The 24,934-nt window shown below is 40.0% G+C and overlaps 1 protein-coding gene across 3 annotated transcripts in view; it reads right to left on the minus strand.

Annotated features, from left to right (window-relative positions):
* The window catches only part of LOC148427853 (gamma-aminobutyric acid receptor subunit gamma-3-like), a 50,436-nt gene that overhangs the window by 21,109 nt on the left and 4,393 nt on the right, over positions 1 to 24,934 (minus strand). For 2 of the 3 annotated variants that reach the window (XR_015864781.1, XM_088408019.1), the window contains one exon: positions 4,692 to 4,759. Coding sequence is in view for 2 of the 3 variants with exons in the window: in XM_088408019.1 (XP_088264145.1) it covers positions 4,692 to 4,759 (68 nt within the window). In the remaining variant the exon portion in view is untranslated. Of the gene's footprint in view, positions 1 to 4,691; positions 4,760 to 13,720; positions 13,807 to 14,195; positions 14,251 to 24,934 lie in introns of those variants that run through there. The other variant, XM_088408020.1, reaches the window with a different exon arrangement.

Genomic DNA, 24,934 nt, shown 5'->3' on the forward strand with positions numbered 1-24,934 from the left:
CTGTGTTAATGTGTGTGACACCTGTGTGCCATTGAAATTGCATTAGTTGGCCCTTTAGTGACAGGGCTGAAATGCAGTAGAAATGTGCTTTTGGTGATGAAGTTCATTTTCAAGGCAAGAGGGAAGTCTGGGTTTCCCTGCTCAAGAGGGACTTTGCAATTCATTGACATTGAGCTGATCACTCCTCATAACCTTCTGAAGTACAGTATAAGCAAATTCCCTTTATAAAAAATCAAACAGCAGACCATGAAAATGGATAGTTGTGTCATTCTCAAAACTTTTGGCCGTGACCGTACTATGACATGACCATGTGTTTTTGGGGAAAGTAATTACGAGAAACCAGAGCAAGCCAACAGAGAAAACCAAACAACCACTTTCATATTACTTTTAGCATAATAGAGTAATAATTTTCTTCAAACATTTAGGCACATCAAGGGCTCATCATAATCTAATCTCCGCACTTCCAAAGTATTCTGGACCAAAGAGTTACATCGTATGGGGCCCAAACCAGACGCCTCCCATCCCTCGTCCACAAACCCAATTGATGCCAATGTCATGGAACAACTGAAAAGTAGTACTTGGTCTTGATGTACAACAATGACCAATAACACAGTCTATCTCTGAGAACATATTATATGTCTAAGCCCAACTTGTAGCAAGCCATATTTCTAGGTAGAAAGCAAAACCTCAGAAAATAGTCTGTTTCAAAATGCCGGTGTCTTAATTCTAATTCCTCCCCGCAAATAGTGACAATAGACTTGCTTGTGCGTAGATAAGCAAGAGCCCTCTTTAGGGATGCAAATACCAGTGTGATAATAATAAAAATGTTGTTGACAGCATTGTGCATGTGACTGGAATTAATTCATTTGCCTTCAACTGAAAATGGGGAAAAACATTTTTCTCCAACTTTATCATGTTTCCAAAGAGATGGCTCGAATGGCTCGACACATGAGTGTCCAGGAGGTGTTCAAGGTAAATGTGACCTCTTTTTTCTTTTTTTTCTTCAATTCAGTGTTGTTACGCATTAGGTTTAACGCGCAATAATGATAACACTTCAGCTAATGGGAAACTAAATAACTGTATTATCTCATTCATGTCAAAAAAGGCATACACACCTAAAAAAATAAAACAAAAAAACAGATCTTTCTACTGCATTAGCACCAACCTTGCCCCTGAGTGACAGCAAAGTCCTCTCCCGCTACTTCAATACAGATACCTATTGCTCAACTGCCTATCAATTTGATCCCTCTTGGGCACAGAATGTATTTGTGCTGGCCTGTCTACGATGCCTTGACCAAACGTTCAATCACAGCATATCGACCACCACCGTGTCACTCATACGTCTCACGCTATCATGTGCTGTAAAAAGTATGAAGGACTAGTCCTTGTCTGTGCCATGTCTTATACAGTATGTGCTTCACTTATTTTTCCCGACCCCACACAGCCTGCATCACTTATCCCCTGCCCTCCTTGTAGGTCTCCATGGTGATGAAGGCTACCATCTCATGATCATACCAGTGAGTGTTGATTTTACACCCATCCACACAATCTTATAATTTATCACTACGATCAGGAAATGGAAAACTGTTATCCTGTGAAAGATGACATATTTTGCAGTTAAAATCTCAAGCTTTTGACCTTTATTGAGGGCTGTTCAACTGCAATTTTTAGACCACAAGTCTCAAACAACAGTCCTCAACAGCCGCTTTGGGCATGTTTTCAATGCGTCTGACTTAAACACACCTGATTCAAAGTATTCGCTCATCTGCAAGCTCTGCAGGAGCTCAAAAATTATTCTAATCATCACACCACCAGTTGTGTTTAAGAGAGCAGCATCGAAAACATGCAGGATTGCAGCCCTTGAGGACTGGACTTTGTGACCTATGTTTTAGACTAATACCACTATGAGTCCTCAACTTCTGAGTAGTCAACTATACCACTAGTAAGTTAATACCCTCCCCCAAAAAGCAATGAAAGAGAAGATGTGTATATATATATATATATATATATATATATATATATATATATATATATATATATATATATATATTAATGATGACTTTTATGTGCAAGAAAGAAAGAATGAATTCATTTATTTAACTGTTTGTGTACTTTGCAAGATTTTGTCTTTGCACCACAAATAGCTTCATCAGTCGCCGCAGAAACAAGGGCCTCTATGCCTTTCAGTCTCTATGATTGACTAAATTATTCAGCATGTCCGTGTCTTATAGTGTGTGTACCTGTGGTGTGGTTTAAGTGCACCCACAACTATTGTGAGATAAAGTTTTCACACAAAACTATCTGATATTAAAAAACCTAATTACAAACGTCCGGAGGTACTAAAGAATCCCATTTTCTTGAACAAGAATTCCAGGGATCCAACATAACAGTGGAACTCGAATCAAGAAAAGCCTCCTCTTATCACGGCTTTTTTTGGTTTTTTGTTTAATTATTTGTAATTGTCACAATTGAACACTCGTGTCCCATCTTTAGATTCATCACATTCCTTCACTGTTCACATTTCTTTAGCTTTCAATGAAAGTAAAATTTGTTTAATTTATCAGAAGAAATACACTTGTAGGTCAGCAGTAGCAGAAAAGACTGCTGCAAGCGCAACAATTAAGAGCAAATAACACTCAGTTGCACCAAATTAAAAGCAAGTCTTAGCTCCATTGCTCAAGCTTGCCTGCGGGTCACTGATTATATCTTCAAAATGGCACTTGTAGGATGGCCGCATTGAGACAGTTGTAGGTTGAGCTGCAGTGATGGTCTGGAATAACTCATTGTCTTCATCTCTGACTCCCTGCCCCTCCTTATTTTTAATTGAGGAATGATAAACGAGTCTACCTTTGTTATATCCGGGAATTGAGCGACTTTCTCTCTGCTAACTTTGCCTTTGCAGGGGCTGACCTTCATCTCAAAGCCTGACGAAAAAAACAGGCCACATGAAATGACTTTCTGTCTCAATCAGCAAGCTTTGAGCTCACTCTGACACCAGAATACAAAACAACATTAAAGACGATGTCAGGGTGCAACAAAAGGCTGACAACGGTTCTGGAGCCACACAAATTGAGATTCAGTTTTAACCAGAAAGTAAGAAGAATGCATGAGCACATGGTGTAAAAAAGCCTTTTTGATCATCAGACTAGTCAAATTTCTCCAAGCCTGTCACCTACCTCTTCCTTTACGGGTGTTAATAAATGCATCAGGGATCGGTTCACAATTACTCTGATTTGTATTATTGCCATCCTGTATTTCAAAAGAACTAAATACATGTGCAACACAAAGCTATCTCCTAGACACCCCTTTTTTCCAGTTAACCTGCCTTATGAGCTGAACGTCTACAGTGATGCCCGTGCTTTGCTTGATCAATTCTTTAACCGCTGATCCTGCCAACATGGCCACTACGTTATCATGTCTGACTGTAATCCACTGTATATTTGTTAGAACAGTAGTGTGACTTGAAAACACATATACCAGTCTGTGTCTGGTGATTGTACCACAGCACTAATTCTGGAACTAACGCACTTTGACAAATGCTGTACTAACGGACGTTTTGAATATTCTATTGGATACTGACAAGAGTATTTCGCTGGCCATGAAAGGCTGTATTATCATTTTGATTCTGTTTTTCATATTGAAAAGAAAATGGAGAACCAAAGAGATGTCAGAAACACTGAGGTCTGGAGATGGCTGACCAATTGGACTTGCATTAGGATGAAGAGTCTAAGGTTGACAGGCAGTTAAGTGAAAAGAGAGAGCTTACGAGAAAAAAAAAAGTGCACAAAAGTGGAAGACATGCCGAGGCAGACAGCAATTGGAAGCATTAGCGATAAATCCACTCCAGACTCCCAGAACAGCAGTGGATTTACATTGTGGCGCCCACTGTTCGCCAACCCTGACAGGGTGCCTCCAATCAGTGCAAAATAGAGGAAAATATCAGGAGAAATGGTGAACACTGTGTTTGAAAAAAAAAAAAAAAAAAAAAAAAAAAACTTTGGCCTTGTTGCAGTCCGACCAACTGGGCTACTGCAATATGCAATTACTAATTACATAACTGATCTGAATATTGTCTCACTTTAAACATTTGCTTTCTTTAACCAGACTTCTGAATGAATATCTGAAGCTGTGAGTGCCCTATTTATGTTTTTCAGAGTTTTTAATGGCCTCAGTGAGCTGTCTGTATAATTGCCGAACCAACCTGCAGGCTTCCTTTTGGAATAATGGCCAGTTGGCTCACCATTATTCTTTTGTTGTGCAAATTACAACATTTTCGGAAACATGAAAATGGTTTGCTTGTCGGGCAACTCTGTTTGAAAAAAAAAAAAAAAAAAAAAGGACCTAGTATTTATCATGCAAGTACATTAATTGCCGGGGACTGTCTATGATGTTTTAAAGCTTTGCAATATATACAAAAGCGTCTGTGGGTCTCGTGAAGTTGATTATGTGATCTGGACTGAGGAGTTCAACAAAGGCCAATGATGTTATAAAATGGTCTGATTGCACTTAATGAGAAAGCTTGAAAGGCTTCAAAAATGAAAACAAAGCCATATGTAATGTTTGACGAGAACAGATAAAAGGAAAATGCAGGACTGTATAGAGCGTTTGCACAAAGGTTTTATGAGATGCTAATGAGGAGTCTTGCAGTGAGAGTTTGAACGAAAGGAAGAACAGGAAGTGCTGGAACTCACCATATCGATGGATGATACAGGGCCAATGCTGTTGACATATATTCCCACATCAACGACAGTTGGCTTCACTGAAAGAGCCAAAAGTATTAAAAAGTCAGTACTTACTGCAATAAATGTTGTCATACAATATTATGCAGTACTAGATTATGTCTTTGAAATGGGGGAAATCTTTGTACACGGAAGAAACCCACTTGAGGAAATTTTTGGACTGTTTTGCATTTGTGTTTGTGAGTCAATTTAGAGGTTACTCAAATCAAATGTATTCCTATAGCCCTTAATCACAACAGAGCTTCCAAGGCCGCAGTCCCTAACGGCCGGTCCGCGGATCAATTGGTAATAGGCCGCATGAGCCACACCTCAAATAACGAACTATTTCCATTTTATGTATTATCCCAGTCTGAAAGCTATGTTATTTTTTTGAAAAACCTTTTATTTTGAAAACTGCCTTGATTCTTTTGTATTCGTTTCGGTCATCTGAGCGCCAAAATGTCATTCACAAATAAGTTAAATTAGTAAGAAACAGACATCTTTGGGAAGGGGGAAATGCCCAGTCAAGAGACAGGTGATGTGCCTACTACTTTGAAGAAAAAGAAAGTAGCTGTGGTCTTACTTCAAATGACTTCTTGCACTTGAAGAGCGACTTAAATTAACAAGGAATGGATTCTCTGAGTTTTTGTTACCGAACCAGATGAGCTCGCGGAAGTATTTTCAAGTCTGGCGTTTGTCCTTAATGTTGGGTATGTGCACTTTATATTCGCCATTTGCCCTCCCCTTCGTTGCCGAACAAATCGTCAAGCGTTGATCTGTCCTCTTCCTGTATCTCTACCTTTTTGGTTCCGAAACTGTTGAGGTCGCTAATCACGGCAGCCTCAAAAGCATTTTCGAGTCTCCCGATTTTTGTGTGAAGAGAGACACAACGGTCCACAATAAAAATCTAAAGCATTCGTTTTGATAAAAAAAAAAAAAAAAAAAGGTTGCTCTAAGGGCTTCACAAATTAAAGATTCACAGCGAACATCTTAAATGCACGTCATCCCCTGAACAAAGCTCCTAGAAGGGCAAGGAAAAACTCAAAACCACTGTAGGGGAAAACAAAATCCTTGAGAAGGGATTATGGCTGGGAGGAGCCCTATTATAATATAGGAATGATGTCATCGAACTTCCTCGTTCTCATCAAAAGTCTCACTGCAATATTTTGTACTGATTGCAGACTTTTGATGGTCTCCGTTATGGCCATTGTGGTCGTCAAGGCGGGACAGAAGAGATGCATGAATTAATGTCTATGCATCGCTAGGTAATAAAATAGGGCAAATCTTAGCAATATTGCAAAGCGAGGTGAAAAATCATTGTTTTCATGTTCATTTGAAAGAAAGCGTAGAGTCAACAATAACGACAAGGTTTTTTTTGCTGCATCATTTTGGATAATAGTAAATTCATCAAGGTTCAGACTAGTGTTCTTTCTTTCAAATGTCATTTTATTGATTTTTCAGAAAGAAATGTTACACGATCATGTACAAATAACAGATTTCCATATGTAACAACAACGACATAAAAACTATTCTCCAGACAGCATACACTTATTCACACACATACTCCCACTTGACACACACACACACAATGGGAAAATAAATAGACATCTATGCATACACATAAACCTATACAAACATGTATTCAAAAACGCAACAAGCAATAGCTACATACTGTGTACATACAGGGCAGTGTAAGATGTTTAAAAAAAAACCCAAAACAAACATACTTAGAAACAGCTGTGGTAGGCTTCTTGAAAATGGTTAGAGCCTCAGACTGTGAAAGACTGTGAATCATATTTTTCCAAGTCCATGCACAGCATCACATCCCTTATCCAGTGCCCATTAGTGTGTGTGTGTGTGTGTGTGTGTGTGTGTGTGTGGGGGGGGGGGGCTTCCATTTTTTAGAAGAGCGAGATAGATAAGCTCTGGTCGGCGGCAACTCCAAATATGGCGGTTAAAGGGTTTGGTTCAATAACATAAACCTCTGACAAATTGCGGAAAACTGACTTCCAAAAGGTAGTCGGAGTGGGACAAGACAAAAACATTTTAATTAACATAGCCAGTTCATCTAGACATGTTCCACATTTCAAGTCTGCATTAGGATAAATAGATACCAATTTAACTTTGGAATATTGGACCCTGTGGACAACTTTAAATCGTAAAAGTGTGGGAAAAAAAATCCCATCGCAATCCAAAAGGTTTCTCACACCTCTTTCATGCCACACACGGAACCCTGCTGACAGAGCAAATAAATGATCACCTGCAATAGGGTTTGAGATTGAGAAAACGTGGAGACCAAGTGTCTTCCTGAATTGAGACCAAACTTTTTAAAGTCCGGGCCACCGGAGGGAAGTAAACATGAAATCCGGAGTGGAGAACCCAAAATCGCAGGCAATGAAACTCCATTACCACTGGTGTTAGCTTCCATAGCAACCCTGACTGGAGGCCAAGTTACTATATCAAAATGATTCCAGTAAGATAGGCCCCAGATGTTAGCAGCTCAGTAATAATTCAGAAGGTTTGGCAAAGCAAATCCACCCGACTGTCTCGGTTGTAAAAGTCCTCCTTAATCTAGGGTGTCTACAATGCCAAATCAAAGACAGGATTAGTGATTCCAAAGATTTCCAAAATGATTTCGGGATCAGCACAGGAAGACACAAAAAAAAGTATAAATATTTAAGGAGCAACACCAGATTAATTCTACCTATAAGGATAAGTAATAAATACAAATTAAAAGTACAGCTTTGGTCAGAAGGAGGTGTATCTCAAGAAAACTTATGACAGGCAACCAAGGGAGGAACTGCGGTATTGTACAGGGACCTCTGGAGTGGCAGTGAAGTGTATGTACAAGGACAGTGAGACAGTGGTGTGATGTAATGTAGGTTTGACAGACAAGATCAAGCAGAAGACATCTGCTCTGAGCCAGTTCTTGTTCACTATAGTGATGGACAGGATGACAAAGTTAGAACGGATGAACGTTAGTCGCAGCAAGATGAAGTACATGTGTGTAAATGAGAGGAGCCCAAGTGGAAGTGTGAGGATATAGGGAGGGGAGTTAAAGAAAGTGGAAGATTTTAAGTACAGTGGGCCTCCGGTTTACGAACTCCCTCTTTTACGAACTTTTTCAACTTACGAGCGTAGACCGCGGCGTTTTTTATCCCCCTTTTACGCACAAACCTTTCGTCTTACTAACAATCCAACATGGCGGTCAAAGTGTCCTTACTATTTTTTTCGCTTTGCTACATCAACGAAATCAATCATCAATCTAGCTTGATGGCACAGCTGGTCGGGACGGAAGGAAGGAGAGAAAATGAGTGAAAAACGGAAGGAAGGAATGTTGTGAAGACTTTGCAAACTTTATCTGTTAGACATGGCTTCTAAAATTGCTAGTGGCGGTAAAGGAAGAAATAAGAGGATGATGACAATAGAAACGAAGCAGGAGATATAATAAAAAATATATGAAGGAGGCGCATGCATAGTTAACCTTGCTCGTGAGTATGGCCGTAACCGCTCGGCAATCTTCTAAGGGCAAGACTTTCCTTGCCAGGGGACGGACCTCGGTCAACAACAAAATTGAGAGGCTTCTTCTATTATGGATTAAAGAGAAGGAAATCGCCGGTGATATGTTCTCGTTTAAGAAAATAAATAAATAAATTCTGCGGGTTGGTCTCTGCTCCCCTCCGCCTCCACCCAGCTCAAGTCACGTCGCCCCAAAGGTAAATGTCATTTTTCCTTGGTATATTTATGTTATTTAATTTAACTGTACAGTAGATTATGTTACTAATTTTTAATATGTGTATAAAGTCGGGATGTTTTTACCTAAGGTTTTTGCACGCGTTGCACGCATTCACTAATTAACATAGGTTTGGCCTGCCCGTCATACGAGCAATTCGAGTTACGAGCGTAGCCGCTGAACGGATTAAGTTCATAACACGGGGGCCCACTGTATGTGGGGTCAACAGTCCGGAACAATGGGTAGAGTGGAAAAGTGGTGAAGAAGCAAGTGCAGGCAGGCTGGGACGAGTTGGAAAAAAAAGTCTCAGGTGTGATGTGTGATAGAAAGGTTTGAGCTAAAATTAAAATTGTACAGGACTTTGGTGAGACTAGCGATGCTGTTTGGCCTGGAGACAATGCCACTGAGGAAAAGACAGAAGACAGAGCTGGAGGTAGGAATGATGAGGATGCTGAGGTTCTATTTGGGAGTGACCACGATGGATAGGGTCAGTAATTAATACATCAGAGGAACCACACATCTTAGAGATATTGGAGATGAAGTAAGAGAGGCCAGAATGAGATGGTTCAGACGTGTTCAGAAGGGAGGTAGTGAATGTGTAGGTGGAACAATGCTGAGTTTTGAATTGCCAGGCAGGAGGTCTGGAGGAAGAGCAAAGGTTAATTCTGTATATGTAGCGAAAAAGGACATGAAGGTAGAATTGACTATTATCCAAAATGATGCAGCGAAAAAAACCTTGTCGTCATTATTGACTCAACGTTTTCTTTTCAAATGAACATGAAAACAATGACAGGCCTAGGTGGAGGCAATTGAAGCCAAAAAGAGAAGAAGAAGAAAAGAAGAAAACGAAGATCATAAAGCAGGGGCTTGTAGATGCTAAACAACAAAGGGCCAAGTAATGAGCCCTGTGGGACACCACACGTAACGTAATGGATCTGAAAGGTCATATTACCATGAGAAACATGCTATGTCCTTTCTGAGCGGTAAGAAGGAAACCAAGAAAGAAAATAGACACGTTTCGAGACGTTCTACTGGTATGTGATGATCAACAGTGTCAAAAGAAGCAATAATAACGATGAGGTGATGGAATACATGTTGGAAAGAGAAGCTCATTCGTCACTATACCAAGGCTGTCTCGATTGGCCCAGAAACCTGACTGAAAAAGTTCAAATTGACTGTGTGCAGCCACATAATCATTTTTGTGCAACAACTCCTGCAAGATTTTTAGGAATAAACGGGAGATGCGATACTGGCCTACAATTTTTTAAACCTTTACTTAACCGGGAAGAGATCCTTTGAGATTTACATCTCTTTTGCAAGGATGTCCTAGAGAAGAGTTTAGAGAGATCCGGAGGCTCGAAGTTAGATCGCTCAAGTAGTGGTTGAATAACAGCAGTACAATGCCAGTACAATGAGAGTGATAAATTGATTAAATTTAACACAGAATATCCAGGTTTGCCAGGGTGTGGGTCCAGCATGTCTTTTTGGATGCACTAAGCCACAAGTGTTGAACGCCGGTCCTGGAGGGTCCTCTCTCTCAAACACACCTGACTCCAATAATTAGGATCATCCTGCAGAGCTCCTGCAGAGCTTGTTAATAAGCTAATCATTTGTTGTTTCAGGTGTGTTGGGGAGAGAAAACCCGAAAACATGTAGGATGCTTACCCTAACCCTTTGGACTAAGCAATTGTGTAAAGCTTTCAAGGGGTACTTTATCAAAATAGGAGAGGGTTATCAAGCATTTATCAGTCCGGCTCCCACTTGTATTTTCAGTAGTCGAGCGGGCTTTAGGCACAGTGTCCTTAATTTCGTTCTTATTGAGGTGAATCTTCTGAGTAAAAAAAATGCAAGAAATCAAAAGACGAATGAGGGGAGCTACTGGAGGGTCATTGTAGTTTCATTAGCACTATTACTGTAACAAACAAGTATTTAGTCTTATTTTTATTTAGAGCAATTATTATAAAGAAATAATGAGTTTTCGCAAAAATGAGAGCCTCTTTGTTTTTCAGCAAGCTATTGCTCCAAGCCTGACGGAAGACGACAAGTTTGGTCAGCCGCCGTTTGCGCTCGGGTTTCACATATTAATAATAGGACAGCATTTGAATCATTCGTGACTTCATCAACTGAAACGAAAAAAAAAACATGAAAAGATGGAAAAGAAGCATTTGTCAGTAAATCAGAGAGCGCAGGAGTGGTTGAAGAACTAATGTTGGGGTTGTAAAAGCTAGGAATTTAAATTCTAAGGTCATGCATAACAGTAGCGCACGATAACATGTAACAGGTAACATTGAAACATATGAGATTGCTCAACCTTGGGGTAGTACCAAATGTAAAACATTACCATGGCTGCATCTATTATCTGCATGAAACCAAATGTATCGATTATTCCCAGAAACGCTGCAGTCAGTGGTTCCGACATGGAGTTCATGCAGATATTAAAGCCATCCATTATTACAATGTGATCTGCGCAAGTTGCCAAGTTAGTAAGCAGGATACTTCTTGGTTCATGTAGAACAACAAAAAGATTAGAGGTGCTGTTATATATGTGTATCATAAAAAAAACAAAAACAAAACTACCTTGCTGTATTAGCATCACTGTTTGGATTCTCACCAATATTTCTGTCCTTCTCAGTCTCATGCACACATCCTGATAGAAAGCTTTACGGGCATTGCTGTTATCTCTTTTATTTTTGTGAAATTTGTAACCTATAGAATAATGTTGCTCAAACTACAAGATACGCCTACGCCTGTCTGAAAAACATGTTAGAAAGTCACACAGATAAGGCAAGAGAGTGGAATGCATGGCCTAACGTATTCAGTATCAGTAGATGGACCTCATCAATAAAAAAAAAAAAAACAAAACAAATCTTCAGTTGAACAGAACATATTAGAACATGTGACTCATTTAAAAATATATCCTCAAATAGTAGTCAAAGGAGTATGATATATTTTGTGACTAGCAAATCCGCTCCCCGCAGGCTGCATCTGGTCAATTGTGCTTGTAGACGAGAGAAGTAGAGTACAAAACCCCCAGCCATGGGGCTGCACATGGGGCTGAGTCATTAAACATTTAATTAAGACAAGTGCTTGTGAATAATGGTGTAAAAGCGCCATTAATGGAAGATTCCTAAGTACAGGAATATTGCATACTATAATGTACTATCTTAAAGTTTGAAGTATCAAACTTAATATTTTAGAATAGTTTTCTTTTTTACTGAGGCAATTTGATGTATGAGGGGGATGGAGGAAAGGTGGGCGGGGTATAGCTCGGTCCATAAAAACTGAGACGTGGCCACAATTCACACACATTTTTTAGCTCTAAAGACCACCATAATAACATTGGAATGAAACAAACTAGGTGTGTTTTAACTGCAGGCAGGGGGCTACAGAGAATAATATAGTGTGGTGTTTATTTGCGCCACAAATAAATTTTGAGCACAAGCGCATGTTTTGAGGGCAGGAGAACCGCTCGAGAGAGTCTGGTGCACTGACCGCTCATCTGCCGAGCCAATGAAGAATCTGTAAAACCAAAGAACAGGTGTGAACGCAGCCATATCGTATTTTTCATCCTACAATGCTCACCAGGTAAGGCACTGTCTCAATGAACAGTCTATTATTGGGCATTTCCATGAGACTCGCTGGTTTATAAGGCACATTACCCCACATTAAAAGAAACCAACCAGTGCAGCAAATTAGTGACACTTCATTTAAATTCAATTTGACATCCATATATGAGGTGCGCCTGATAAAGCCCACTGCCGATTTTTGAGACATTTTTAGTATTTCAACTGTATCTTATAGTCCAAAAGATGTGATACTGGGTGTGTATTGTAAGTATATGTGGCAAAATTAAGCTTGATGATGCTGAGCAGGAGAAAATAAGGATGGGAGCGATCTAAAAAGAGCAGACAGCAATTAGTACCTCAAGGATACTTTGACACTGCGGCCGAATCAATTAAGAAAACCAAACAGTCTACATGTAATCTAATGAGTGAGCTGCCCCGTGAAAAATTAATTGAATCCATGACCCATGTTATATTAATTTCAGCTTTTTCTCTCATGCTTCTTAGAAATACACTTAATTATGCAAGAATTGACCAATCTAGACATTTGCAAGCTGTCAATCTGCATAACAACATTTGGGGACATACAGTACAGGTGTGTTGATGTGTGTTCATGCATGCGAGTCAGTGCGTTGAGCCCCTAAGGACGTGCTGTGCTGGCCAGGCGCTGGTGGATGCCTGCTGGTAGTCTTGGTTTCATTCCAGGAATGTGTCACACTCCGCCAACTGTCCAATTAGGGACAACAATTCTCTCACATAGGGGACGTACATCTCCACCTTTCAGTTCGCGTCAGCCCTCAAATTTCATCCAGAGAGGAACATGTACAAGTGTATCCATAAAAATAACGGGCACATTCTTGTTGTGACACGAATGACATGAAATCTAACTTGAATTTGCGTGCAAACCCCGATTAATAAGTTTGAGTCTACTTAGGTGTGCCAAATGATAGCACGAGTGCCCAAAATATCCAAGGTGCTGGACAGAATATGTTAACTCCCTTTTGAAGAAAATGTATTTCACAATATCCCCAAATTACAGCTGAATTCTCGTTTGAAGTTCCGTTCTCTCCCACACTCTTTGACATTGCTGTGGACACAACTACTGGACATCAAGTTTCTGTTGGGGATCACAATCTAATCTTGATTTTTCATTTGTGGTGATCCGGCACACCAAGGTTGCAGTTACAGGGCAATACACCAACACTTCCAAATTACAGAATCATATTTACAAAAGGTTATTAGAGTGTGTTAAAATGAACACAGGTCAACATTTTTCTCTCCTCATGATTTTTAAGCTGTCTAGTAATGATACATGCATTTGCAGTTTCTCAAATTGGTTTGGTGTGTTTGCAGAATGAATAAGTATGATAATCACAGTAGTGACCGTGGCGATATTGCGCACATTTCCTTCTGTACATACACTTAACTTTCTGCATCTTTATGTCTTTTAGAAATTTCTTTGTGAAGTTTTAGACATTTTGGAGGTAGGTGACGGCCCAGACAGGCCATACAAAGTTGCAGTTATTCCTCAAAATGAGAAAAATGCCATCCTCATTGACTGAGGTAGTGATAGGTTAGATATAGACTATTTGGACATTTGCCAGCCAGAATTTTAAATGCATATGCTGAACCTATGGGGACAGACGATGACAAGAACAACATTGAGTATAACCTCCAGCTGTACCCCTCTACAAGCCCTCACCTACCACATGACGTTATGGAGACTGTAGAGACTCTACCATCCATACCGGGCAGCCACAAGAGCTGAGGACAAAACTGCAAGGGATCCAAACTGAAAATCAAGACAGAAACATTACCGGTGATCATGGCCTAAACCTCCCCTCCCCGCTCCTTCTCTACCACTCTCAGCTTTTGAGGAGCCAAGGTCCTCTAGCCACCAGAAGAGCAAGTCTGAAGAACCTCAGAGGTGGCCAGTCTGCGGAACCTCCAAGGTCCTTTAGCCGCTAGAGAAACAAGGCTAAAAAAAGAGCCATGCCACTCTGAGGCAACTCAACATCCTCTAGCTATGGGCACAATCAGATGCGGTCAAAAGTAAAGACAGACTATTCAAACAATAAGAGGCCAACTGCTGGGTACACAGTTCACGGCCCAAATGCTGTTGAAATTGGCAGTCAAAGCCATCGTGAAACAATGGAGGATTTCCTACTAATGGCCACTGACCTGCTCCTTTATTTTGGTCCTATCCCAGGGTCCCCATCCACATTCTCTAGAGGAAGGCTACAGCTTTTTGATGTGTGTGTATCATTCTCAGTTCTCTACCTAGGAATCATAACAGAGGGGATGGATAAGAATGATGTTTAACCTTTTAAGGTAATGTTGGCAGCTGCCAAGAAAGCGATCGCAAAGTTTTGATCAAGTTTCAGATTAATCATTGTTTTTCTCATCCACATGAAGGCTTCTATCCAAAATGTTACTTGTATGTCCTGTGGTGTAATAGCAATATTTCTAATTTATTGTTTTTCCAAATAGTTATGCAATGGCAAATCCAGCACTTTGTTCTGAAGCCTACCTAAAAATAAATGCTTCAATACCTATTGCACTAACCTGACACTGTTGCAAGTTATATTCAAATGAAGAAACAATGTTAACATTTTGAATATTTTGACATTTAGCATGCTCCCAGTCATCATATCAGTGATGTAAGTCCTAGTTTGTGACCAAACGGACTGGGACTGGCGGGGGCCGGCTGGTCTAAAAACCACATCATCCTACTCACTGTGTATGTGTAATATCAACAGCGGCCAGAAGTGGCGCCAAAAAAACAAAGATAAAGCACAAACGTATGAACTGTTAAATTAAATAATTTCCAAAACATTATTTCGGGTGAAGCCCTCACGGCCCGGTACCAGTTGGGGACCGCTGAGTTAAAGGACATTCATAAAGCCAAGAAAAAGGAAAAGGGCAGACTGTGGCAATTTTAGCTTGAAGCTATATGCCACCTCCATAACTTGTGAGGTCCTTTTACCAAGTAATACAGAAAAGAGACTAAAGACTGGGTCTGAGACATGTCTCCTCGTGGAGCTTCTTTGACTTCTTATTCATCTAAGTAAAAGAGAAAAGCTGAAGAAGAATGTACAGGCATGAACCTAGCTGAATGGATCAAACAACTTCCACTATGGGAGTAAAAGATCCTCAGAGGCCAGGTGAATTCATCACCCTCCTCTTCATGCTTCTCATCTTCCTCCTCAGCTTGCTTTAGAGAAGAAAGGTAGCTGGCCCCTTATGTATTATAAAATTACCCTGTGTGCCTCCATTAGGAAAAAAAAAACTGAAAATAAAAAGCATTCATGTCAGCTCGGTCTATGACAAATGCATTACCCATTGTGAGCTTGAATCCCGGCTAACCACGCAGCTCTACTCGGGGAGTGCTGCAGGTATCAACAATCCAGATGCTGCCCTCAAGGTGACTCTCACATCCTTAGTAACCCTTTCAAATAATTCAGTACATTTCATTGTAGTTCCACTGCGTACTGGCAGATGTAGAGCCTTTAAAAACTTAGCTAAACTCTCACAACCTTATATATTTATGAGTATGAGCGGATCGTTTGCTCTAATTTGTCAAGCAAATTTAAACACTCGAGGTGCAACAAACAACTAGTGGATTGGAAATTGAAAGGTTTTTAAAAGGCATACAACTGTAGCAGGCCTCATTGTTAACAAAAAAAATTGCTCTACGATTAAAGGAAAGGAGCTCAGAGACTGTACTGATCTGTACTGTATCGGATGCGATTGAGTTAACTTACAATCAAACAACTCGAAACAGACATTTTTTTTTTTTTTTTGGTCCGTGTTCCGACAATGCTCTCAGCTTTGCTGCAGTCAAGCATTTTTGGGTCCTGTAAACATTTCCATTTGGATTATTCTAGTGGGAGCAATACAACCATCGGACCTCAATCCCTCTCTCAATTAAAATCACATTTATGGTTGATAGAGTTCAAGTGTGGCACAGAGGAGAGTAGTTTGTAAACACTTTAATCTATGGCTCTCCACAAGTACAGCCACGTGCGCCATTTCATGTGTGACTGCTCAACTGCATTGTTAATAAATGAAGAAGCCCTTCCAGCTCACATGACTTCATACTGGTGTGGCATACAGAAAAAAAAAAAAAAAAACCTCAACAACTTCAGCTGCTTGTCTGCCAACAGCAAGTCATTCTGTTTTATGTAAATGTGAGTCTTAAGACACCATGGGGAATATAACCTGTATCTGTGAATTCGTAACGAGTCCAAGAACCTCAAGCTGAGTTCACCTCATCCAGTGCAAGCCTTGTAAAACGGACAGCTTTTCTTACTCGCACATGTACTAACCCTAGACATGGAGCAAGTTCACATTCTAATCTAACACAGTGGATCACAGTCTTGTTTCTAGATTTGGTCAGACCAAGCAAGGTCTTGAGGATGGAAAGATTTAGTGCAATCAGGCGAGGAGCACTCTTGTGGCAAATTGAAAATGTTCATTTCTAAAAGGGTGTTGGTAAATGAGCAAGTATTAAAAGTCAAAAATAAATGTATGGCAATCACAATTAGATTTAGCAGGAGTGAAAATATTAACTGAAAGAAGTCGGCCGACATCCACTATGAAGGCGGCTGACAAAAATTAAGAGGCAAATTATTTGGGGTTCAAGCAGACATTTTCAATACCCATTTTACATCATCGTCCAAAGTCAAGTTTGTCAAAACAAATCATTCAGTTCAACCTTATGCTGGTAATCACAGAGCCATGCATCTTCTTTCCCTTCTCCTCCCCTCTTCCATTGTTGAGATTGTGTCAGTAGATACTTTGAAGTCACTTGAATGATGCTGGAGTCCCTTTCAATCATATGACTGATTACAGAAGTGCTTGGCAACCTCTAGAGAAAAACAACGAGATATAAAAGACTCTGGCGTTTTCAATGTAAAGCTCACTCACGTTTAAATTGACATTGATCTCATGCATTTGCCAGATAATGGGTTTATTTGCTTAACATTTGCGCTAAATGTCAAGGCACACTTTGGATTACATAACTCTACAATTTCCCTAAATCAAATAAAACTGCAGTAAAGAACTTTAATATGCAACTTAAATCATTTTCCGCTAGTGCTATCACAAGAGCAACATGGCCAGTTCCTTGGTAGTTTGCGAGCACATGTCACACTTAAATCACAAATTCCAAATTGAAATGCAAAGAACGGAAACCCAAATCACGACCCGTTCTGGACTAGAATCTGAATTGGTGTCAAACCAAAATGAAATAAGACGACAGAAAGACGAGCACTTTGTATCCACTTGCAGGTGATGAGAGACAGGCGATGTTCCTTTCTGGACCTGTATAGTTTCATTTGATTGTTAGTCCGAGGACAGTCTGTATTATGACATGGAAGAGGTAGATGCAACCGTACATTTATGTAGCAGAGCTACGTAACGGTTAGCAGAGCTAACTCACTTGTAAGCTTTTCTCCGTCATAGTAGCCACTATGTTTCCAACCACTTCATGCCAAAGCGTTGGATTGGACCAGATTTGAGCTAAACAGACTTTGGCACCGCTAATAATTTTGGCGAGCAAAGCTGACAAGTAAACTGAATGCATGAAATGCGACATTTCATGAATTTAGTTAATCTGTCAACCTCCCTCGTCACGGTTTGATGGGCGGGTCCTAAAACCTGATTGGTTACCCTGCTCTGTCTTGGTTAAAGAGCCGGGTAACCAATCAGGTGGTAGGACCCGCCTCGGTTTGAGGAGCAGGATAAGCAATCAGGTGTTGTTAGAATCTGCCCCTCAAAAGTTGACGAGCGAGATTAACAGATTACCTAAATGCATGAAACGCCGCAACAGTGTCATTAAAAGAGTAATTTATTAAATACATGTTTCATTAATTAATAAAAAGTGTCATTAATTAAATACATCTTTCATGATTTAAAAGTGTCATTAATTAAATACATCTTTTGATTAATGAAACATTTATTGTATTAATAACACTTTTAATTAATTAATGAAATATTTAACTATTTAATGGCACGTTTATTTAATTATTGCTTGCTACATTTATTTCTTGAATTTTGGCATTTTGGGTCCTCCATAGTTTCTGCATGACAACGGGTGAAATAAACTGACCATTACCGTATTATTCATTTCAACCAGAGTTTACGCAATCAGGATTTGCAGGCCAACGGGAATTGCCGTTCAATGAGCTACCGAATACAAATCCGACTACAAGATGGGGCAATTTCCACCGCCTAGCCTACTTGTTTGTCTTTATTGTTGTCTTCATTTAGTCTTGGCAAGACGGCAAAGTTAATTGCACTCCACCAAAAAACGCTAAATCATTGGAAGGGGAATCCAAACTCATTAAAAAAGGAAGCGTGAAGGACGTGAACAAAAAGTGGTGACACAAAGTGATGTCAACAAAGGGTTAAAGCAGATTCAAATTGCTAGGAAATGTGCTGTTGCATGGAAGGAATATGAAAGGAACTAGACACTTGGAAGAAATAAAACAATTCAGAATCAAATAAAGGAATTCTAAACAAGAAAAGTTCCTGACAAAGGAGACTAAAGGAAACCCAAATTACTCACGAGGGTGCAAGCGTAGCTGAAGCAAAGTGTTGAGAGACCTGGGCAATGGCATCAAGGTACTATATTCCGTCAACTAGCTTCTCCTTCACCAGCACTTGAGAACCAAGCTAATGACTATTGTGAACAGGCTGGTGATTCTTCCCATCAATTGAGCAACTGCAAAGAGGAAAGCCAAAAAGGGGAAACAAATCCGCCAACTTGATCGCAACAGCTGCATCCAAATGTATATTTCTTTTGTTTCACTGGTTGTATTAGAGCAAGCCTAAAAGAGAGCTTGAGACAATTATTTGCCGAGACAACATGCGCACATCGCCATACTTGCCAGGATGAGACATGAGACGGCGACATGACACTGCGTCGTTGACAGCTGTCTTTTCTTTCACCTGCCATTCAATGTGTATCAACTTCTTGGTGAGGTTGTGACAAATCTGAGTAACTCTCACAATTTTCTGGTCAATACGGACAAAAAGTCCTTCCTTCCATTAGAATTGACTGGAAATTTGTGAACACAACTTTGTATTCGCCACAATTTCACCAAGAAACAGACACTCATTTAATGGAAGAAAAAATGTCTATCAACGAGACTGTATCCAAAACTCCACCCTCACCTTGCAAGAATGGCTGTGTGAATGTTGTCTGCAAATAAATTCCTCCAGCTACTTAAAGCTAGCTTTATCACAAGCAGCAGAAAAAAAACAATCTGAATGCAGTTTATATTGTTAAACCATACATATTTTTTCTTCTGAGCACTGAAGGTATACTGCACTTTTAAAGTAATAAGCTGTATTAATTGTTCACTTTGTATGAAAAGCATGTGCAGCGCTTGCGTGTTTGCTATGTGGGTGCGTGCATTCAATGAGATCCTTTTGTACCAGTGTATTCACCTTCCATACTCTGACAAGGGAAGGTGTAATGAGCGGAGGGCAAAAGAAAAGACTCATCGCTTATTAATCATCACCAGGAAAACATAATCAGAGTGCAAAATAGAAGATGGTGTCCAGGGCACACCAAGAAGCGAATTTCTCTATTTACCGTTATTTCAAACTCAAAATTGACACTTGCTTTGAAGCAAGGCAGGGGTTCAATGCTTTGTTTCAGTTGTTCGATAGTCTATACCATTTCAGTCCCTTGCAAGGAACAGCACGTTGTGTCTCGTGTGGAAATGGGTGAGTGGACTACCACTGCTCTGGTAAAAGTAGAGACAGAGAGGGCAGCATGAGGGCCAAATTGAAATCAATTGAGAGGTTCTAACGGACAAAGGTTCAGAAGGAAAGTGTCAGCCTTCATTCAGTCCTAGCCTGGGCTTATCAACACATAATGCACTCCTGCTTGGTAGCGTCAGCGTCAAGCTGCTACGTTATTACCCGGGCTGTTCCTTTTTGCTTTCTTATTGGTGATGATATTCAAAAGGGGTTAACAGTGGAAAGGGTTTTTTGAAGCCTGAACCAAACCGAGCAAACTCTAAATGTCATTAGAAAAAAAAAAAAAAGGCTCCCACTTGTTTGCTTCGACTGGTCTAAAAACTGAATTAACATCAACCGCAGATGTATGAGTCTGGTTGATTGAAAAGTAAAATGCAAAAGTTTGTGCATAAAACAAAAATTAATGTATGGCAAGTCTTAAAAGAAAGCCCCCCCAAAAAGAATACTGTATTTTCCGCACTATAAGGCGCACCTAGAAGCCTTAATTTATTTAAAAAGCTGATAATCAGGTGCGCCTTATATGTGGATCAATATTGAGATTGGGATCCGTAGATGGGGAATGAAGTTTCTTTTGTGTTTTTACAGTTGAACAAGGTTGCTCATATTGACTGAGTTATTATGCTATTGAGAGTTATCATTTGAGTTATTATTGTTATTACTTTGAGTCTTACTATATTGTGATTGAAAAATGTTTAAAATATGTCATTAATTGAGGGTGCGCCTTATAATCCGGTGCGCCTTATGTATGTAAAAGGTTTTAGAATATGTCATTAATTGAGAGTTAGCATTATAATCCAGTGCGCCTTATAGTGCGGAAAATACGGTACTGATTTACAGTAACCCGATGATAGAAAATGGAAGCTCTCATTTTCCCGAGCAAGTAAGAAGCTGGTGCATGATGCAACGCATCACAAGAACAAACTAAAATTGTTGGTTTAAAAAGGAAAAAAAAAAAGATAAAGTGCATGAAAGCTAATGTGATGCACTACCCTTGTGCAGTTGACAAAACTAATGGTGTAAATTGCAGAGACGCTTGAAATATGGTATCACCATTTTTTGCCAGCGGTGGCAATTGTGCCATGATTGAGCAGCTAATCAACTATCAGTCAATTAAGTAAGAAAAATTTGCACTTTAACATAAGCACATGCTGTTCTGTTACTTGATATTGAAATTTTTCAATTTTCAAATGGAATTTGCATTGATCTTGAGCAGATATAGAGATAATTATTCTAGTATTTTTTGGACTATATGGCAGACTGAATAAAACATAATTTTCTTTTAAAAAACAAAAATGAAAAGTGTGCCTTAAATTCAAGTGAGCTTTGTGTATGGATGATTGACTTAAGTTGAATAAGGTTTGGCTAATTTCCTGTAATGTTTTGTTTCCCTTAATGTACAGTATTAAGTATATATATTGAATATATGTTGATTGAGACTGCATCTTAGAGTCTGAAAAATACAATGCATACTCAACAGAAATGGCAGTAATTTTTCACCTTTATCAGTGTATGTTCCATTTGTCCCGAATATGCACACAGATATTTTCTTGCATGATTTATGTGTCTTTCCAACACTTTCAGCCCAAAGACGTGCCTTCCCAGCTAACCCGGCGGTTTAAGACAGGTGCGAGGAAACCATATCTCCCCGCGATCTAATGAAAAGTCACAAAACATCATTGTCAGAGAAACCGAGCAGTGAACTGCACCCTCGGCTGAGTGAGTGAGGCCTTGTTGATTTATTTATGTGCCTGATCCCTCTATTGGAGAAAAGTCCAGGGATCTGTAATCTTCAAAACGGCTCATGAGTTCAAGCCCAGCTATACTGGGCCGGTCCATCGAGAGCTGAGGGTCTTCAGGATCTTGGTGCCCAAAGGTCCCAGTCAAAACCAAACATCACCCGTTCGTGTCCAAGTCAAGTAGCCATGAAGCAGGAACGGAAACAAGACAATTCTAAGCACGGAACTTTGTCAAAGGATTGCTTTCTGAGACTCTGTTACAGCCCAGACATCTCTTCAAATTAAAGGCAGGGCTCGTCATTTGCATGCTCTCGTGATTCCCTCTAATTCTGAGTGCTGCGCTGTATGAAGTTTAGTTTTCACTGCAACGCAAGGTTTTTGAAAGTCTGTTACAGCATGTGAAGTTACAAGTTACAAAAGATACCCATTTTTAATGTTCCCTTTTTGCGTGTCCCATGAATATTTACAATCATAGATTCCGAACAGCCACGTCTACATAACCCAGTGGTGGGCTCTGAGGGCCAGCAAGGCCTTCTCTGCTGGACTACACGTACTCAGAACAACCACATTCATTCATAAAATTATTCTACAGTCCTTCCGGTGCTCGTATTTTACTAGAGTTTTTCTTTCTTTCCAAAAGTTGAATAAAACCATTTCTGCCCGCTGTTAGCGCCGGAAAATGCCCTGAATTTGCCTGAGGATATGTTAGCTACAGACAAATTCTTTTATTTTATTTTATAAACCTACGACGGCAGAAGGGAAAAACAGGCGGATCTGGTTGCAGATATACTGGGCACACCATTTTCATGACGGACCTTCCAAGCAAAACTAGATATTGTGAGCCGAAATGACAGCTTTTGGAGCTATATGCTGGTCCCTGTAAAAAGTACTCAAAGGAAATAGTTTTTTGTTTGTTTGTTTTTACCCAAATAAAAATAAAGTGGGACACTGCTCTATAATGTGGGATATAACAGTAATTTAGTGAGTTCCAATATCCATCCTGTAGAGATAAGATCAAGCATGACCTCTAAATTGGGTTTAGGGATTTTTACAACGCACTCTTGTTTCCCATCTGCTCAAACACTGAAGTGCCATCACTTCCCCTGCGCTTTGCCTTATGATGTGGCAGGAGCGCGGTTAGCTAAAGCTTTGCACATGCAGGGCTGCTCAATACAGATAGAAGGCTTAGCGACTTTGACCACAGTCAAGAAGGGAGAGCGTGGAGTAGAGCCAATGTGGGAAGATGGAACTGTCGTCTCTTTTGTCCAACAGCAAGTCACTATTTTAAGGACATCACAGGACATTTGTGAAGGTGAATACTTACAGGTCTTCAAACACTCAAGAACGCTACAATATACGCATGCATATTATAATGTGCGATAGAACATAATCTCATACAAGTGCAAATATAAGTTTTTACGCATCTTGTCAGATACATTTAGGACCTACTAAGAGTGGCACAATTTAGCTGTAGCAGATTTATTGTCTTATTTGGGTACCACAGTAAATGAAATAATACATGTAGGCAGAGGTCTGTAACAGTTTTGAGCATACCAAGAAGCACCATTGACATGAATGAACATCAACCTGTCATTTTATTTTATTTTTTTTAGTTTGGTTTTGTTTGCCATTATAATCGTGTCATTATTATAAGATCACTCGCTAACACTACAAACCATAAGAACAACATTGGGAGATCAGGGAGAAGCTTCACAGTTGACTTGATTTCCTGATAAAATTACTTGGCAACATCATAGAACTTATAGCTCACAGAATTATCTGCCGAAAACAACTGTCACGTGTAAATATTTAGCGAAGAAGTCAAAATGGCAAATGATAGTCACGCTTGTGCCAGCGCTAAAATTGGAGCCCACCAAGGATCGGGGCAAGGGGGTTAAGGGAACAGTAGCCCAACTTCTTACTTGCCTCCGGCCCTGAACATTTCCCAGCAGATTTGCGCTCATCTGGTTGGAAAAATTTGGAAATGGTGAAAAATTCTCATCTCAGAATATATGATTTCATACAATAATGCAAACTACACCAATATTTATTTAATACATAAACATTTATAAGAACAAAGTTCAATAAATACTATAGATAAGGTTTGTGGATCTTTCTGACTAGGTCATTTTATAAGTGACTCGCATGCTCATAAATAGTGGGCACCCCTGGTTCATACACACAAACACGCACGCAGGCCGGGATGCACCGTCTCATGCATGGATGTGAGTAGGTCATGTGGGGATCATGGTCAGAATCCAAAAGAAAAGTGACACAATAGGGACAAAAACCGCAGTCTAATCTGAGGCAAACTGCTCGTTATCAGCTAGAGTGACTTTGGTACTCCGTGGCGGTTGACTCGTCACCTAATTCATATGAAGATCAGTCTCAAGGCTGGCCTCACAGGGGCAAACATGGGAAATGTGCACTAATAACCCTGCATTGTTGTACTGGATGTCAACTGTTGATTTGCTTTGCCAGACTGGCGCAAGGGAGATCACTTTTATGACGTTGAAAAAGCCCTAAGTCAGACAAATCACGCAAAAAGAAAAAACATTCAATGTCATTTTGTTTTAAGTCTTAGCAAATGTAGGATGTCTGAACAATAAAGGCTGACAAACTAGACGGGTCTGACTGTAATGTGCACGAGTTTCACAGTTTCACAGGCTAAAATTAACCCAAGAGAAGAAGATTGCTAATCAGCTGAATGGCATACAGCTGCTGTACCTCACTACAACGCAAACACATCAGACAAAAGGGCACAACCTGACCTTTACAAAAGCCTCATTTGCTTCCCTAAGCAAAGGAGTTGGACTTGTTTGAGGTTCATCACAAGGAAACATCTTTTTCAAATCAGAAACGTCGAGTGATTGGCCCAGATGTGTCGCCGGACGCTCGGCGCATACCGTTTTGACTCAGCATTAACAATTCATAGGCGACATAGCGGTTTGTCAACTGGATCTCATCGAGCATTCATCCCTCATTATGCAAGCGGACCTGTAAGGAGATACCCGTCCTCCCAAAGTTCTGCTTGCAGGTTCAACCTGAGCTACGCTCCCCAGCAGACTTCTGATAACAAGATCAAGTGGGATACAGCACTGATGGAGAAAGAATTCAAATGAAAATGACAGGACATGTCCCCTTGACTTTTTGCAGAGTGGTTTTGGTCCCCTTGCACATTTCCACTTTTCAAAATCATTGCGTACAGAATTTGCACAGTATATTTGAGAGAATTTCAGGCCGAAAGACTAGTCATCCTCCATAATTTGGGGATATTTTGGCTTGAAGAAAAGTTGGCTAAAGCAGAGAGAAGTGTTGTGCAGGTTGTGTGAAATGTCAAAAAGCAGCTGCACATCAACACATTACATGACGGCATAGTACTTGCTGCATACAGTTACAATATATTGGCTT

The sequence above is a fragment of the Hippichthys cyanospilos genome, chromosome 2, assembly GCF_059441005.1.
Source record: "Hippichthys cyanospilos isolate Australia breed blue-spotted pipefish chromosome 2, RoL_Hcya_1.0, whole genome shotgun sequence".
NCBI lineage: Eukaryota > Metazoa > Chordata > Actinopteri > Syngnathiformes > Syngnathidae > Hippichthys > Hippichthys cyanospilos.